Here is an 18,709-nt window from a genome sequence, read left to right on the forward strand (position 1 = left end):
TGATTTTTAAGTTTAATCTACAATTAAGCTGTATTATTTATGGCATCTGTTTCATAAAAATAAAGGGGGTATTAGAAAGATTTGTTATGAAAAGTGTGTTGGATCTGAATTTATAGGATGTGAAGTGAAATTAGGTTTAGAGATGGCTTAACCTAGCTCCCTGGCTTCACAATGAAAAAAAAAATCAAGGTCCAACAAGGTAAAAGCATCTTGCGAAAAAAGCAACTGCTACTTAATATATAAGAGCCCAAGTTTCAAGACTCTGAATTTCAGAGTTCTTGGGTATTCTTTAAAAATCTGTACATCCAAGGGACACCTGGGTGGCTCGGTTGGTTAAGTGTATGCCTTCAGCTCAGGTCATGGCCCCAGGGTCCTGGGATGGAGCCCCACATCAGACTCTGCTCAGTGGGGAGCCTGCTTCTCCCTCACCCTCTCCCCTCCACTCATGCTCTCTCTCACTCCTTCTCTCTCAAAAAATAAATAAAATCTTTAGAAAAAAAAGAATTCTGTACATCCTAAATAAAGTAAGATTCTTTACAGTACAAAGTCTTGTCCAATCTTGAAATTTCATGCCAATGAAAGCACTGCCTCTGCCTTGTACCCCATCTCCCTGTCCTGCCAATCCTCCTTCTACCACTAAAGGAAGGAATTGTGCAAGTGACATTTTAGATGATCTCAACAGCCAAGCATTCCTGGGAGCAGTGCTGGGGGAGGAGCTTTGATGGACAGGGTTCCTGTCAACAACAGTCTCTGACTTCTTTGAATTTCCACTTCTTCTGGTCCAGTTCCATAGGATACCTTCTTGGACCCAAATATGATGGCGTTCACCACTCATCCCCTCACCTTCCATACCCCAATATGAATCTTCCAGAATTCTGAGCTCTTCAATCTGAACAAAGTTATGGGGAAACTAATTTTATTGTTTCAGCTACAAAAAGGCTAAAACATTCCAAATTACTATTTTGCTATCAATCTAAGGGCAAAAACTTCATCCCTACCCTGGCCCCGGACTACCAGGGATATTTCACAGCTGCGCCCAGGTCAACTCCACAGGGTGCCATTCACATTGTACTCTATGTACACCGTGTCCCCTGGAGTTACGGGGTTCAATATCTCCATGGCTGAATGCAGGGGGTCCCTGCTCCCACTCCCCCAAATGGGAAAGGAGTACATCATGTGAAGACGTCTGATCTTAACTTTGACGAGTATCTGGTTAAACACGGACTTCATTGGCCCAGTGCGTTCACCCTTTATTTTCAGCTTGAATTACAAGGTAAAGCTCCTTGCTGGCCACGTGTTTCAATGACAGAGACCCTGCCTCACCGTGAAGTTGGATCATTATGGCAGCAGCTCCCTTCTGATAGCCAGACACTCAAGCATCAAGGTTTTTAGACTCAATCCTCCTTCCTGTCCCTCGCTTTTGAGCAGCCCACACAATTGCTTTTCCTCCTCAAGGCTGTCCCAAGCCCTTCAGCATATTTGAGAAGTGGGGAAGAACATCGGGAACCCAACAACTGAAGAAGCTTCAACTGACTTAAGCACACAGTTGAAGGAGAGGCTCAGAGTATCAAGTTCACCTAGAAGTTACTACAAGGATGAGCTTTTAAGTCCGAGCTTTTAAGTCACAAAGATGAGCTCTTAGGTCAGACCTGGAAGCCTCCTCCCTAGGTTTCTTTGAGCAACTAACCAGCTGTCTGTAAACTTGTTTCCCCATATCAGTAAAATGAACAGTACTAGCCTCATAGAGTTGTTAAAAGTGTAACGAACAAATGCAAGTAAAGCCTGGCATATAGAAGTGCTCAAGAAATGTCAGCTGCTGTAATGATTCCCTTCTCAGAGAGGAATGGTCTCCTAACATTACAGTTACATAATAATAAAAAAAATTGGACTTGGGCAGCCCAGGTGACTCAGTGGTCCAGTGCCGCCTTCAGCCCAGGGTGTGATCCTGGAGACCCTGGATCAAGTCCCACGTCTGGCTCCCTTCATGGAGCCTGCTTCTCCCTCTGCCTGTGTCTCTGCCTCTCTCTCTCTTTGTGTCTCTCATGAATAAATAAATAAAATCTTTTTTAAAAATTAGTCTAAAAATACGAAATACAAACTCTAGTACAGTATGAGGAAAGGACTCTCCCCTGGGAGAGGGAATTTCATCTTCATTTCATATAACATAACTAATCACAGCAGCCATTTGATACGCATCCTGTTTTCCTTTTGCATTTAGACTCTCTTCCATACAGCGGCCCTACAAAGTAAGAATGTCCAGCAGAAGTTTCTTTATTCTCATTTTTCAGAAGACACTGAGGCTCAAGGAGGTTAATCCTGTCACAGGCTCTGTAACTAGAACGCAGGCTTGGAAACTTGCTGTTCAGCTTTTCATTTCAGGGGGTTCCACTAGCAGCGGTATTGACTCTCCACTAGGGGGCGCGTGTCATTACATGGGGTGCGTATTGGCTGAAATTGAGGGACGAAGCTGCAGGGGCCAGCTCAAAAAAAACCAACCAACCAAAAAAAAAAAAAAAAAAATCCCCCAAAGCAAAAAAGCAATCTAAAAACTGTGTACTCTCCATATAAACATATTTTTTAAACATCTCCCTAAGCCTCTCGTCCCAGCAGATTACATCTATAAAACCATTCCCATGCAGAAATTCGGCAATCAAGAATGCATTTCAGAATACGGGCAAGTAGGTGTGTGATTTTGAAAAGCCCTTCCGGTGGTACTGACATGCCCCTTCAGTAGGGAATCCCTGCACTACTATCTACAAAGAGAGGACATGTGATACTTGCTTTGATGGTGTATGATCACTCCTACTGCATGCACTCAGGACCAACACTTCAACTCAGAGCAAGAGACATTGTTTTGAGTGGGGCCTCTACTGGCTTCTCCCATTTGCAGAGTTTCGATCTCTGAAAACTCCGGCTGGGAATAAGACTGCTGCCCCCAAATCCAGGTGGTTCATGTCCAGGAGGCCCACAGGCCTCCCCCCAGAGGTCCTGCCCGTAACACAGGATGACGTGTTGCAAGAATGTCACATCAGAGGTTTTTACAAAACTCACTCTTCAGTTGCTGCATCCGTAAAGTCACATAACTGTCCGATTCCTTTTAAATTTATTTTCAACTGCAGGGAGTCACCTTTCCTTCCTCTTTTTTGGGTGAGAGATTTTTTTTTTCATCTCTTTGCTAAGTTATTATTCATTAAATCGAAACCAAAGAGAAGAAAAGACATAATGAAGGACATAAAAGACATAACGAATTGAAAGAGAAATGGCCTGCCTTTTGTGCCCCCTGAGAGTTTATAGCAAATATTGCAAGCGAAGCAGGTGCCTAGCAGTTTATAGTCCAAACTAAACTTGCCGCAGATCCCACCTGCCTCTTGTCACACAAACCAACACACACTTGAGTCAAGAAAACTTTTTTCTGTTTACTTATGTTAATCATCAAGCCAAGGCAAATAGCCTTCCACTTTCTGGATCCAGGGTAGCTATTAAATATGAAGACATCACAAATCCTCTAGATAAATAAAAGTGTGTGTGGGGAGGAGGACCCTATGTATTCTAGGCAGGAGCTGGAATATCATGTACCAGAGAGTTGCATCAGCTGTCACATGTAACAAAGCTGGTTTTCCAACTTTGAACTTTCTCGGTTTCACACACCAGCACCACATCTGGTGAGCAGGAAATTGACTTTAAGTCCTTAATTTCGGATTTAAATCAACCACCAGTTTACAAGATCTGGGTTGAAATACTGTGCGACCATGGCTATGGGCTCATTTATTTATTCACTTGTCATGCATATCCTTGAGCCCCGAAACTCAAGGGAGATGACCCATAACTAAATAAAAGACCCCAGGCAACTCAATCTACAGTGAGGGGGAAGCTGAGTAAATAGACAAAAAATAATTACATGATATGTGTGCTAACTGAGGTTAGCAGGAAGCAAGCCATGGGGGCAGAGAGGCAGTCACCAAGTAAGAGATACAGATGTAGTGGGAAAGGAGAATGATTATCCACTTCATACCCTACTGCCCTTCTGCCCTCCGAACAGCACATAATCCCAAAAGGCTATAATAACTCGGCTACCTATTCCTCTCCCTTGAAAAATTAGGGGATTGGGGACATAGGATCTCAAGAGAGTCCTTTCCAAGAAGCCTCCCACTCAGGGGAAACTGTTTACAAATGCAAAACTGTTTCCACACCACTCAGGAAAAATCCCGGGACGAGGCCAGGCAGAAAAACTGCCTCAGCAACCCTCCAGCCAGAGCAGCCTGGAATCCAGACTGACCGGCCAAACACCTGGCACCAGAAGGGAACCAACTTCTGCATGAAGCTGCAGCACACTTCCCCAGCCCCTGGCACAACTCCCCCAGCATAATAACCCGGGTTTCCAGTCTGCGAGGAGGGAAGTCCGGGAGGATGAAGGGGTTTGGGGGGGGGGGTCCACACACACGGCCACGCCTCTCCGTCCTCTTTGGGGGGGACTGAACCCTTTAAATCGGATTGCCCAGGCTTCTGAGAACACAGTGCCGGGGCACGAAGCTGTAGCAGAGTTGCGATTATTCATTCAGTGGGCTCTCACCGCCGCGTGGACGGCTGCCCCGGGTTACACTCGGCCCCTACGCTTCACTCGGATTATCCGCAGGGAAACAGGGCACGCGGTGCACTAAGCCTGCTCGCCCAGCCCCTTCACACACCCCTGCAGGGTCCGGGTCTGCAAGAGCTCCCGGGTCAGGGCCGCGGGGTTAGGGACCTGGGTGGGGGGGGGGGTGAGGGGGTTAGGGACCTGGGTTAGGGCCGCGGGGTTAGGGCCGCGGGGTTAGGGACCTGGGGGCAGGGGGGCTAAAGCTGTCCAAGCTCCCCGCGCGCCGGGCCCCCGGGCTGCGCCGGCACGTGGGTGAGGGCGAGGGGGTGTGTGCGCGGCCGCGCGGCGGGAGCCCCGTACCTTCCAGCAGCACCTCCCTGCCCGCGCGCTTCAGCGCCTGCACCGCCTCGTCGTGGGTGGCGTCCCGCAGGTCGGCCCCGTTCACCGACAGGATGGCGTCGCCCACGTACAGGGCCTGGGTCTGGTCGGCCGCCAGCCCCTTGAAGATCTTGCTGATGAGGATGGGCATCTTGTTCTCCTTGCCTCCCTTGATGCTGATGCCCAGCCCGCCCAGCTCCTGCTTCAGCACCTTCACGCCGCGCTTCTGGTTGGAGATGGCCTCGGGCACCTGCTCGGGCAGGTCGGTGAAGGCGGTGCGGACCCCGGCCGGCGAGTCGGGGGGCTGCGCGCCGCCCGCGCCCCTGCAGAACGAGCCATTGGTGGCGGTCCCCAGGCCGTTGGACGCCGCGGCGCCCTCCTCGCAGCTCAGGACCAGCGCGTCCTCGCTCAAGTTCACCAGAACTTTGTGCCAGCGGTCCCGCACCAAAACTTCCAGCAGCCCGCTCCGCTGCGCGCGGTCGCCTCCCCCGCCGCTCGGCCCCGCCGCCGCCGCCGCCGCCGCCGCCGCCGCCGCTACCGCCATCTTTCCGGCATTCTTAAAATGCCATGTGATTGCCAAAGCGGGGAAGGAAAAGTGGGCACGGGCTGCGGGGGAGGCCGCGGGCGCGGGGCGCGGGGCGCGGGGCGCCGCTCGGGGACTTGGCACGCGCGCCCGGAGCGAGGTGGCCGCCGCAGCGCGCTCCCCCTCGCCGGATCCTGCGCGGGGTGGAGCGACCTAAAAGAAGGAGAGACACACTCAGGGGAGGAGAAAGGAGGGGAAAAGGAAAAAAAAAAAAAAAAAAAGCCAGCTGCCAGTTGCAAACGCGCCAACGGAGGGGAGCGGCGGAGCGGCTCGGCTCGGCGCCGGGAGGGTCGGTCGGAGGAGGCGCGCCCGCGGGGAGGGGCGGGGGCCCGGCGGGGCCCGGCGGCCGCTCACCTGTTCCGGCCGCCGCAGCCCGGCCGCGCGCGGCTCCGACCCCCGCGCCCCGCAGCCCGGAGCTGCCCCGGCCCCGCCCCCTCTCTGCACCCTCCCCGCCCCGCGGGCCCCCACGCCGCACCTCGGCCCGGACCCCGCTCGCCCTGCCTGGGGCCCGGCGCTCCACGCCCCGGAGCCCTCCCCTCCCACCGCCCCCGCCCCACTGTCCCTGGGTCCTGCCCGCCACCGCCCCCCCCGCCCCCAGCCGTACCCAGACCCAGACCCTCCTCGCTCCGGCTTCCGCAAACCGAGGCTCGGCTTCTCCCGCCGAGTTCTTCCTCACCTGGCTCCCCTCCGCGCCGGGGTTCCCAGGTAGACTCAGACGGAGGCCCCGGGTTCCCCGAGAGTCCAGAGGGACGGCTGTCCCGAGAGCTCAGGATGGAGCGTCAGCATAGCCCGAGTGCCCGAAACTTCCTCTCTCTAAATGCAGGCAGGACTTCTCTCCTCCGGATCTCTGGAGAGGCGTGTGTGCTGGCCGGTGGCTTTCAGCAGGTCACTGCCTGCCCCCGACCCCAGACCCCAGGAGCTGATGCCTTTCCAGCTTCAACACTCCATAGGCAATCTGCTTCTCTGTCTGGTCCCCGCCACCCCCACCCAGGGCCATTCCAAATGTTTCCTGGGACTTTCTCTTTCTTCCCCAAATCCAATGTAGGAGGTCCCACCGTTTGAGGACTCGGTGGCAATGGATTGTATCTGCAAAGTTCCCTTACTTGTTTGGACTAGTTACTAGTTACTTATTGTTCCAGGGGGACGATATTATTATAGTTGGTTACCTTACCAGGCCAATCAAGAAATGCCAACCTAACCCCAGTCACGGCTGAACCCCCTCAGAGTGTTCCCGGTCCTTGAACCTCTCAGGTTCTCCTCCCACCGTAATCAGGTGTCATGGGCCTCCCCACCAGTTTCAAGTCTTATCCCCTTCTCCCCCCAACTTTTCATCTCTCTCACTGCTGTCTAAAATCAAAACAAAGCAAAACTCACAAGTAACCCAGCAAGGTTAGAAATCTTACCAAACACATTCCCACTGATGTGTATCACCATTGACATCATCGAACATTCTCTAACCCTTCCAGAATGATCCACACTTTTAACTGATAATGCTTTTAAGACACAGTTGAGCCCCCAAAGGGTAGCTGGAGTTCCAGGCAGGGTCTCTGAATGAAATGAAAACATTTGGGCATCTTTTTTTAAAGATTTTATTTATTTATTTGTTTATTTATTCATGAGAGAGCGAGAGACAGAGGCAGAGACACAGGCAGAGGGAGAAGCAGGCACCACATAGGGAGCCCGATGTGGGACTCCATCCCGGGACCCCAGGATTACACCCCGGGCTGAAGGCAGGCGCTAAACCGCTGAGCCACCCAGGGAATCCCCCATTTGGGCATCTTTTGAGAAGTCGCTGGAGGCAGGTCAGTGGACACCCCTGGATTGAGCATTAATTCCTTTCCTATATTTTTATAGGAACTCCCTCCTTTCCTATATTTTTAATTCACCGGTTTTCTACAAGATCCGTGTTCTTTCGTGTAGAGGTACCCACGGCAGGGACAGCAGTCACAGGATCAGAGAGAGAGCCTATGCAGATGTACCACAGTTGGGATAGCCCTCTGCTTTAGAGGCTGAGGATTCACTCATTTCACTCTTTAGGGAAATCAGAGCCTAAGTGTCTACATAATAATCCAAAACACTAAGGAGGAGATAGACACCAGAACCCCGGTGTGGTGATTTAGAAATCAAAACCGGTATTTTCCATTTCCATCACGCCTGTGTCTTACCTCTGTGGTCAAGCATTGTGGGAGGCCCAGGCACAGCTGGAAGTAACTTATTGATTTGCTATAAGATTGTGCAGGCTCTAGAACGGTAATTTCTCAGAAGCCTTGTGATAAACACATTTTTTTTCTGTGTAAGCAAACCTACATGAGAAGAAGTTGAAAGTGGCATCAGATATTTCATATCATCGGGCCTGAGGCATGTATGTTAGCTGGAAGTGACTTTTTCAGTGGAATTGTAGTAACAGTCCCTATTCTACATGCTTTACACACATTGATTTAATCCTCCCAGGAATTCTTGGGGGATCCTTACTATTATCATCATTCCCATTTCATCGGTCAAAAAGTAGAGATACAGGTTTATTCACTTGCCTGGGGCATAGAGCTAGTAAATGGCAATCAGGATTTGAAGCCAGAAATGAAGAGTCTGGACTCTTAACCACTGTCCTACACTCTCCTGAAGACCCAGAGCCTGTTAGCTACAGGGTTCACCTTGCAGTGAGGCCGGCCTTTCCAGTGGGAATGTCTACATATGCCCTGAATATAAACTGGTAGAGCTAGCCCCTGCCTCTGGCCTCTCCCTCTCCAAGGTTAGAGAACACTCTGCCCTTACCTAATTGACACTTTTTTTTTTGTAGACATGTTAATATATTGAAACTGGTGACTGTTGTGGTCTTACAAGCCTAGAAGTCCTAGCTCATTTCTCAGATAGTTCTGCATCTCTGGCCTCTGATTGGTGATGCTGATTCTCAAAGGTAACCCTTATTTACCTCATTTCTTAGTTTTTTGCAAGACTTCAGACTAGTGCACTATATAGCCTCTTAATACAAGCCTTAATACTTGCAGATTATCCCTTCCTAGGTCTCCTTTTTTTTTTTAAAGATTTTATTTATTTATTCATGAGAGACATAGAAAAAGGTAGAGACATGGGCAGAGGGAGAAGCATGCTTCTTGTGGGGAGCCTGATGGGGGACTCGATCCCAAGATCCCAGTATTGTGACCTGAGCCAAAGGCAGATGCTCAACCACTGAGCTACCCAGGCCCTCGGTCTCCTTTTTTTTTTTTTTTTTTTTTTTTATTTTAAAAAAAAAAAGAATGGTCACTGGAAAGTACTGAAAAGCCTCCCGGCTTCTTCCTTTCATAAGTGTGACATTTGAAGCCCAGAATAGAGCCACGATGGACCCACAGCCACACAGTAAGTTTGTGGCAAAGCTGCAACTGGACTTAACCATGACTATCAGCTTAATTCGGTATTCCCAAAATTATACCTGAAGCTCCCCAACCCCCTTTTTCTTAAACCAGATTTCTTTTGCATAGTTCTGTCTCCTGTTCTGTTCCCTCCTTCTGGCCTAAACTTTTGCTTTTCGTTTCCTACCCAGACAGACCTGGGAGCCTCCTCTGTGTGTCCCTTTCCTGCAAGATGTACATTTTCCTACAGAAAATGTAGGCTTACATTTTCTGCTGTGTACACGTAGACTTACAAGAGCAAGTCACATAATTCTCAGCTCACCAGCACCAAAGGTACATGAGCCAGTGCATTGTGTGGTGGGAGGAGCAGTGTTCATCCAATCATCCCACACAGTTTGGTTGCACACCTACTATATCCCAGGCAGCATTCTAGGTGCTATGATGTGGGAGCAAACAAACTGGTAAAGGCGTGCCCTATGGAGCTTACACTGGACTGGGTGGTGAAGTGGAGGGAGAGAAAGGCAACAAACACATAAGATATTTTTTTTTTTTTTGCAGAAGTCAATGCTGGGAAGAAAATAGAGCAATATGAGAGATTCAAGAGTAACCAGGGCAAGTGACTACCAGGAGTGGTGCTGTTAAGAAAAGCCTCTGTGAAGGGGTGACTTTGGAGTGAGACACTGATGATAAGAAGGGAATCTTGCAAAGATCTAGGGAAAAGAGTCCTAGGAAGAAGGATGTGCCGGTACAATGCACCTGAGACAGAACCTAGCTTGTCTGGTTCGTGGGACCAAAAGGAGGTCAGCGTGGCTGGGGCAGCCTGTGGGAGGAAGGGAGAGGTAGGGGCAAGATCAGAGAGGTAGGCTGGACCAGATCACAAGGCAGGGCCTTGGAGGATTGACTGCAACACAGACCTTCCTCCTTGACCTCTTTGAGCTTCAACAGCCAAACATTCTGGATCATCAGGGTCAGCCTTGATTTTAAATGTTACTTACTGTTACCTACTGAGTAACTTCTGTTGGGTAGAACACATGATCCAATGCTTGGGTTTGGAAAATATCATCATCACTGTATTTTTGACACTGTTTCCTAAAGAGTAGGTGCAGCATCTTTTTTTTAATAAATTAATTTTTATTGGTGTTCAATTTACCAACATACAGAATAACACCCAGTGCTCATCCCGTCAAGTGTCCCCCTCCGTGCCCGTCACCCATTCACCCCCACCCCCCGCCCTCCTCCCCCTCCACCACCCCTAGTTCATTTCCCAGAGTTAGAAGTCTTTATGTTCTGTCTCCCTTTCTGATATTTCCCACACATTTCTTCTCTCTTCCCTTATATTCCCCTTCACTATTATTCATATTCCCCAAATGAATGAGAACATACACTGTTTGTCCTTCTCCGATTGACTTACTTCACTCAGCATAATACCCTCCAGTTCCATCCACGTTGAAGCAAATGGTGGGTATTTGTCGTTTCTAATGGCTGAGGAATATTCCATTGTATACATAAACCACATCTTCTTTATCCATTCATCTTTCGATGGACACTGAGGCTCCTTCCACAGTTTGACTATTGTGGACATGGCTGCTAGAAACATCGGGGTGCAGGTGTCCCGGCGTTTCATTGCGTCTGAATCTTTGGGGTAAATCCCTAACAGTGCAATTGCTGGGTCGTAGGGCAGGTCTATTTTTAATCCATCTTTAGGGAGATTTATCCCATATGCAGGATGGACAGTGGATACAAAGTGAATAGTGAAGAAGCAGAAACAAAGATCCTGATTGCTGGGGGAGGGAGGGTTGTGGAGCTTGCATGAGGGGTACTCAAATGCAAAACTCCTACGGTGAGACCTGGTGATGTCAATACTATTGGCAAAATGCCTGCTTGGGGAGTACCCACTAGTGGGAGGAACTGAGAAAGCTGGAGGAGGCCCACCCTAGGAGGCGAAGAGGATTCAGACAGGAAGACAGACCCGAACACAGAAAGTACACGGTTCAGAAGGAGCCAGCTGCAGGGCTGAGTGGGAGATTAGTGGACACAGCTAAATCAAAATGCTGGCTTAGAGATTCTCACTTCAGAGGTGAAGCATGGAGACTGGGGGGTGGCACCACACAGAAGGCCGAGCAGGTTCTTTCTTCTCCGGTACGCCCCAGTTGGCTAACAGGTACATCATCAATTTGAAGAGGGTTGGCAAACACCCTCTATTGCGTGTGCCTGGCTATTCCCTGGGCGGGTCCCTGGTGAACTAGATAGACCACCACCCAGACTATCAGCCTGCCAGGTAGTCAGTCAGGTGAGAGTTCCGTGATTGCTCACACTGAGGTCAGAATGCTGCATGGCACTGGAGACGTTTTCAGGAGCCCCGCTAGCCCACGGCAGAACTGAAAGTACTTAGATGTTTATCTTCCAGCTTCTCTGAGTTCCACCCCCCTTTACTTCCCTTCCATAACAACCTGCTGTGGAAACAAACCTTACCCTAGTCTTTTAATATCTGTGATGTCAATTTAAGGCAATTTTCCTAAGGGGTTATACATTGGATGCTTTTTAAAACTGTGAGTGGTAGGAGAGATCATATTATGTAAAAGACACGTGGAAAGAAATGGCTCTTTGAAATCCCTGGAGGTAAGAGAACCGTCCACATCCTGGGGACTTTAGCAAGTTGGTCTAAGTAGGCATAAAACATGTCCTGGTCCGAAGAGGATTAAGAAATTAGTTTCTTCCATACACATCTTTCAAATAATAGGAAATGAAAGAGACATGAAAGTTCAAATAACTACTTCAGGGTCTTGTTAAGCTGCTCCTGAGACTCCAAATGAGGTTGGTTATTAAGTTATTTTCAGAACCTTGGGAATCAGAGGTCTGTATATGAGGGAAATGCACTTTTTTCCACCGTGTCTCCACTTCCTATATGGAGTCATCACCCTGTACCCCCACCCCTTGACCCCATGAGACACTTCCTCTCTTACCCTACTTCACAACCGGATAGCCCATTTTTGTACATTACCCAATTTATTACCTCCTACTATAGCAGGGCTCCTCTAGAGAATCTCCCTGCTAACTCCTTGTTCTGAACTCCTAGTCCATTAGCGTGGCTACGCACAGATCCTCATTTATCCTAGACCGATTGCTCACCTATTCCTCTCTTCCCTGAGTCTAACAGAAATGTGGGCTAGTTCCCAAACACCGTATCTCCCACCTTACTGCCTTCTCTGTCTAGAGCCTCACCTTTGTTGACTGCTCTGGAAGGCTCTCACATGTCACACCAATATTTTCAATGCCTAGTATTACCTCCAGAACACAACATGTTTATGGTCTTCCATTTTTCATCATTTAGTAAACCCTAGCACTTTCTTTAAATTATGTTCCGTCTTTTCCCCCAAGTCCCTAGTGATCTAAATATTTTTTAGATAATTTAAGCTCCTGGTTCATGTTTTTTCCTTTTTAAATGCATTTCTCCACTATCATCCATCAGACATGAGTGTTTTTAAGGAAACGTCAATGTGTTCTGCCCCAAAATAGGGCTTGTGATTTGGAACTAGTTCCTTCACTTCTAGACCTTAGTTGAGTTTGGAATTTTCATTCTAATTTGATAGAAAGGTAGGAAATAAGGATTAATGAACCAATTAGTAATGAAATATTGGATGGCTTTTAGGTTTTGGAATCTAAAACTTAGATGTTAAGCTAAGGGAATACTCCCTTGTGCTCATGGGGGACAAACTGAGCTTCATGAAAGACAAAGGTTTTGAGTTGAGTCTTAGGGAAGCACAGACTTTGGAGAATGAGATAAGAGAAAAACAAACATTCCTAACAGGAGGAACAACTTGGTCAAAGGCAGGAAGAAAAGCCTGAAAAGATTATCTTCACTGAGCAGGTGGGTTGATCAGCTTAGATGGGTTTGGGAAAGAAGTAAGGCCAAGATCTGGTGAAAAGATAGCATTATTAGTCAGAATGCTTGGCTCCAAATGATAGAATCTCAACCGACACTAAACACCAAATGGGAAATGCATGAGCTCACATAGCCAATTTGCTAAGGGCAAGAGAAAGGCCAGCCTTGAGTACAGCTGGAACTGATACTAGCGCACCTCATTCTTTCAGATTGCACCATGGCCCCCGGCAGTGCCAAGGTTTATAGTACCCAGCTCAGCTTCCAAGAAGGAAAGGTCTCTTTTCCCCTCATCTCAATTAGAAAAGCGTCCAAAGGGAGCAAGATCGTTCAGCTTGGATCACATATCTACTCTGGTGGCTGAAGAAACATACCCCTATTGACAGCTCCCAGTGCAGCCCGATGGCTGGAATGGGGATGATAAGCAATCCACCAAAATAAAGGGATATATTTACTAGAATAAGGCAGGGAAGAAGACTAGGCCAGACCAAATTATAGTTCTATTTACCCTATATGTGGAATTTATCTTCAAGGTCCTGGGAAACCACTGGTTCTTCCTAAATGAGGGAAAGTGCAATAAAAACAGATCCCGAGGAAGATTAATCTGTCGACAGAATGAGGAATGGGTTAGTTGGAGAGACTGAAGCGCCTTAGCAAGATTTCTTGTACACATGAGGAACACAAGTCTTTGGAGTGACTGAAGACGGGAAAACAGAAAGATTGTTCAGGTAACTAAGCAGGTATATAACAAGCTGTATTCATGTGGAAATGAAAGCGATAGTTTAAAGAAATATTGAACAGATAGTGATGATTCACCATGTAGAGAACTAGCAAGAGGAAGAGGAGCCAATGAAATCATTAGTTTCTATTAAATCTTTACACTCTGTTAGGCCCTGAACATACAAAACATATCTTTGATTCCAGACAGCAACCATTCGATATACATCATATTATCCCCATATTACAGATGAGAATGTTCAGCTCAACAAGGTCACTCTGCCTACAAGTTGGGATTTAAGCCTGTCTTATCCTCTGTGTCTCTTATGAATAAATAAATAAAATCTTAAAAAAAAAGAAAAGAAAAAAAGATTTGTTGAGTTTGAGGGGAAGGTAGAGCAAGCAACAAGTAGCATCCTAAAGGCATTGAAGTCAAGGGCCCAGATAAGGGTATTCTGGTGTCATTTGCTTAGTTTAGAGTCTAATGTGATCAAGGGAGAAACCTTAAGGAGAAAACAGCAGGGGCTCTCTCGTAATGAAAGCAAGAAAATGGAAAGTCAAAGGAAGATGCTTGAAAAATGTTAAAAACAGAATTAATAGGGTCTGGCAATCGATTTGGATATGGAGAGCAAAGGAAAAGATTGATTATGGACAGAGAAATTCATAACTATATGCGAACTTTTGAATTGCTTCTCTGCATAATTATACCAGAACTATACGAAAATGCCCCACCCCCCCACCTCGTCCCAGTTAATTGCAAAACTTGGAAGCCCTGAGACAGAAGATACATTTGAAAGCAAAGGGTTACTGTCCTACTTCTGGAATGGAAATCAGAGCCCTCTCAGATATCACAAGACACTGAATTTTCATAGAGAGTCCAGTGGACTGAACTCCAAGGATGTATTGATGTCCTGAAAGCTCTGGTCTGCCTGGGCTGCCTGCTATTCCCATTTCCATGGGTGTCAAGATTTTGTACTGCACGGGAAGGGATTTGTGGCTGAAGTAAGCAGGAAGGAGTTCGAGGACCATGCTATAATAGAATGGCAAGTGTCAGAGAGGAGCCCAGATGATTGGCATATGAAACAGTGAGGAAAAAAGACTTTCAAGAATACTTTACAGGAAACAAATTGTCAACAGGCTGACTCGAATTTCTATTTTTCATGTACTTCTATTAAGTATTAGTTTCTCCAAGGCAGGGGCTGCACTTAAGATTTTATAGCTGTTGTAGAATTAAAGAGATTCAAGGAAACATCTAGCAGTTGTGGTCAAACTTGGGAGTGAATTAAAACCACCTGGGGAGCATGTTAAAAAAGCAGATATTGAATTCAGTAATTCCTTCTAAGTTCATTAGTAAACATCCTTCTGAAGTGAGGGTCTGTCTTCCATTTAGTCTTTTTTGTTGCTACTGGTTTTTAATTTCATTATGATGTAGATTCTTATCTAATGAGCTATACTCCATTGCTATTATTATTCTGTTTTCTGCTTAGGTATACCAAATTTGGCCAGTGTAAGCCTCCTCAAGCTGACCCCTGTGTACTTTTGATAGATCCCCATTGTCTTTAGGCATATATACATATTTTTCCTTTTGTTTTCTGACATAACAAGCTATCCCAGGACTGACTTGTATTATATCTGCCTAGCCCTGGGATCGGCCATTCCTTAAGGAGCCCTAATTCCTTTTAGTACAAATTGTTATGTAAAACCCAAAATCTGGAGACTAGATGTGCTTATTTCTATTATGATTGTAGGTAGATTGAGTTTGTATTCATATCCCCAATTTGAATCCAACACTATAAGGTACTTGTGTACTTTTTCTAATTCCATATTTTTATCTTCTGATACATGAGAATCTGGTTTCCAAAAATGTCAACGTATTTATTCATCTTGCTGTGTCCTACAATGTAGAAAGAATTCGTCTCAGAGTTACTACACTATTTCAATGGCAATACCAACAACAAACCTACCTAGTTAAGTTCAAATTTTCTTTGCAATTCATTTTGTCTTCAGAATATATTCCAATAAAGGCACGCAAAGTACCATATAGATGGTTGATCCAATTTACCATCAAAATATCTAGATATGAGGGGATCCCTGGGTGGCGCAGCGGTTTGGCGCCTGCCTTTGGCCCAGGGCGCGATCCTGGAGACCCGGGATCGAATCCCACATCGGGCTCCCGGTGCATGGAGCCTGCTTCTCCCTCTGCCTGTGTCTCTGCCTCTCTCTCTATCACTGTGTGCCTATCATAAATAAATAAAAAACAAAAAATAAAATAAAACAAACAAACAAACAAAAAAAACACAAAATATCTAGATATGGGAAAACAGGCAGAACCAGAAGGTGGAGGGGTGCATTCTACAAAACAAGTGACTTGCATTTCTTGAAAATATGTCATGGAAGACAAAAAACAAGATGGAAATGAAAGGAAGCTAAAGAGGTATGAAAACCAAATAAAATGAAGGATCTTGGACTAGAACATCAAAGAAAAAATACAAGGATATTTTTTGGTGGTAATCAAAGACATTTAAATATAGACTATATATTTGATAATATAATTGCATCAATGTTAATTAAATTCCTTGGGTGCATTAATGGCATTATCATTACAGAATGTCTTCATTCTTAGAAGATATGCGCTGATATGTTTAGGTGTGAAATGATGTCTGTAACTGACTTTCAAATGGGAAAAGAGAGGAATTACCAAGAAAATGTGGCAAACTATCAACTGACTTCCAAATATAGAGACAGAAAAAGAGAGCAAGAGCAAAAGGAAGATCTATGAAGGAAATGTGGCAAAAAATAACCATCAGTGGATCTAGTGAAAGGTAAATGAGGGTTTGTTGTATGATTCTTTCAACTTTTTGTAAGTTTAATACTGTTTTATTTCACCTTTTTTTTTTTTTTTTTTTGAAAATAGAGTTGGGGATGATAATGTAGAAACTGAAGCCCCATCCCAAAGGATTCTGATATCTTAGCTAGGGTCTGGAAATGTACTTTTTTTCCCCCAAGGGATTTATGATGAAGATAAGATAGCATTCTTAACAAGGCTAAGCAGATATGTGTCATTTTACAGATGTGAAAACTTAAGGCCAAAGACCCCATAAGGTCACATATCCCTGGAGACAAAACCAGGACCAAATCTCCCTTCTCCTAGGAGTCAATGGTTCTAGATCATCAAACCTGAAGAAGTAGTGAGTACTCAATAAATACTTAGTAACAGTGGGTAATCTTAAATGATAGATAGATAAAGAACAGGAGCTGATTTAATGCTCCCTGATTCTGACCCAGGCACTTTCGGATATTTTCACTGTTGCAGTCTTTCCAAGAACACACAATGGATAATCCATTTTTTTATCTATATAGAAACAGAGGCTAAGAGAGTAGGCAATTGTGAGATCAAACTGCCTAGATTTATACCCTAGCTCTCTAACTTACTGGCTCTATGACACCAGGCAAAGTATTTATATAATTCTTCTAAGCTTCCATTTACTCACCTGTAAAATATGTATTTAATTTTTTTTTATTTTACAGCATTATTGAAAGGATTAAATAAAGTTAGTGTCTATAAGACAGGCCCACACAAAGTCGATAAAAGTGATCCAAGTAGCAGGTGGTAAACATTCTAGTTAGGCCATAAAGCTAAAGACAAGAGGAAAAGAATCCTCTTTATATTTAGTTAAATATAATAATGTACAGGATATAAATTCACTTTGAGGACTCTTGCTATTTCTTCTGCCCCTTCCTCTTTGCCTCCTTCCCTCATTCCTAAAACACACCGAACATTTTAAACTCTGCATTGGGATACCAAGAACTGTGTATGGGATGTGAAGATTCATAGTCAAGTACAAGGGTTGGCAAACTACGGCCTCTCATCCAGCTGCTTGTTTGTGTAAGTTAAGTTTTATTGGAACACAGCCATGCCCGTTTATGTACATATTGTCTCCGGCTGCTTTCATATTCAGTGACAAGCAGAGTTAGAGTAACAGTGACAGAAAATGTAGAGCGAGCCCTCTGACCCTTGAGCCCTTTGACTAAAGATAGCCACAAATGGAAAAATATTTCTAACCTTGCCCTTTACAAAAAGGGAATGCCCCCTGACCCAGTGCACTAAAATGCTGAGAAAAGGTCTGAAGCCACTTTAGAAACCAGGGAACCTGGAACTCAGGTAAAGGGACACTGGTCTGGAAAACAGTGGATATTCCAGTCCATGATTGATATAGCAAGGAAACACAGAAGAGAATCAGAACCAGCATTTGGAAGTACTTACAAAAGGCCAGTTTATGTTTTCTCCTGTAACATTCACATCAACTCTTTAGACACCCACTCCAAGGTTACATGAGTTTGGAGTGGAAGAATTGAAATTTGACAAACTCCACATCATGTCCTCTTTCCTCTGGGTTACCCCATCATCTTTGCCTCATTTTAGGCTTCGGTTGACTAAAACTCTGATTTTACAGCTGTGGTCCTCTGAGTGAGGAAGCCCTCAAGAGGATCAACCTCCCTTCCAAAGAGCGAATCTTTGGCAACCCTAACATCACTCTGTATTAAATTCTGTCCCACAGGCTTTCTGGAAGGTTAAAAAATTGTGGTTTTTCCTCTTGTTGTCACCAACATCAATGCTCCAAGTAAAAGTAGCTTTAGATTACAATCAGAGCAGGGGAGTTCTATTTTTGCATGAATGCAAAAACAAATTTATTGCCTTTTCCTTTTTCCATAAAGCCAAGCAACTGAAAAGTTTGGGGATTATTGGGGATTTCTTTCTTTCTTTCTTTCTGTCTTTCTTTCTTTCTTTCTTTCTTTCTTTCTTTTCTTTCTTCTTCTTTTTGTTTTTCCCAGTAGGATCTACTTAGAGTGAACTTAGATCTATCACAAAAATTTCAGTGTAGTCAATGAAATTTGAAATTCTTTCAAGGCTAATGTTATTGCAATTCTACGTTAGAAATGAGGTTTGTGATGGTAATACAAGTAATATACGTATTATTTTACACATACTATATATATTTACATTATTATGTTAGAGTATTGTGTTTATTCTTGTTTATGTTATTCTTCACCTCAAAAAGGAAGTCTGGCCTTTTTCAACTTTCTTGAAATACCATGCCTTCTAATTTTCTATTCAGTTTTCCAAATTTTGATAGAGACAGAAGTATAGAAGAGATATTTCTCTATTATGAGAAAACTGTGAAAGTGCCATGGCAAATTGCTCTGGTGTTGGGTAATAATCAGTAGTAAGA

At 45.3% G+C, this 18,709-nt stretch overlaps 1 protein-coding gene across 2 annotated transcripts in view; it reads right to left on the reverse strand.

Annotated features, from left to right (window-relative positions):
- Positions 1-6,333, reverse strand: part of SNTB1 (syntrophin beta 1) — a 234,257-nt gene extending 227,924 nt beyond the window's left edge. Inside the window, exons 1-2 of one of the 2 annotated variants that reach the window (XM_055313935.1) lie at positions 6,211-6,333; positions 4,934-5,687 (exon numbers count right to left, since the gene is read on the reverse strand). In XM_055313935.1, the coding sequence (XP_055169910.1) occupies positions 4,934-5,495 (562 nt within the window). In that variant the 5' untranslated portion in view covers positions 5,496-5,687; positions 6,211-6,333. Of the gene's footprint in view, positions 1-4,933; positions 5,688-5,888; positions 5,908-6,210 lie in introns of those variants that run through there. The other variant, XM_055313936.1, reaches the window with a different exon arrangement.
- Between the last annotated feature and the right edge of the window lie 12,376 nt (positions 6,334-18,709).

The sequence above is a fragment of the Nyctereutes procyonoides genome, unplaced genomic scaffold (genome assembly GCF_905146905.1).
Source record: "Nyctereutes procyonoides isolate TBG_1078 unplaced genomic scaffold, NYPRO_anot_genome, whole genome shotgun sequence".
NCBI lineage: Eukaryota > Metazoa > Chordata > Mammalia > Carnivora > Canidae > Nyctereutes > Nyctereutes procyonoides.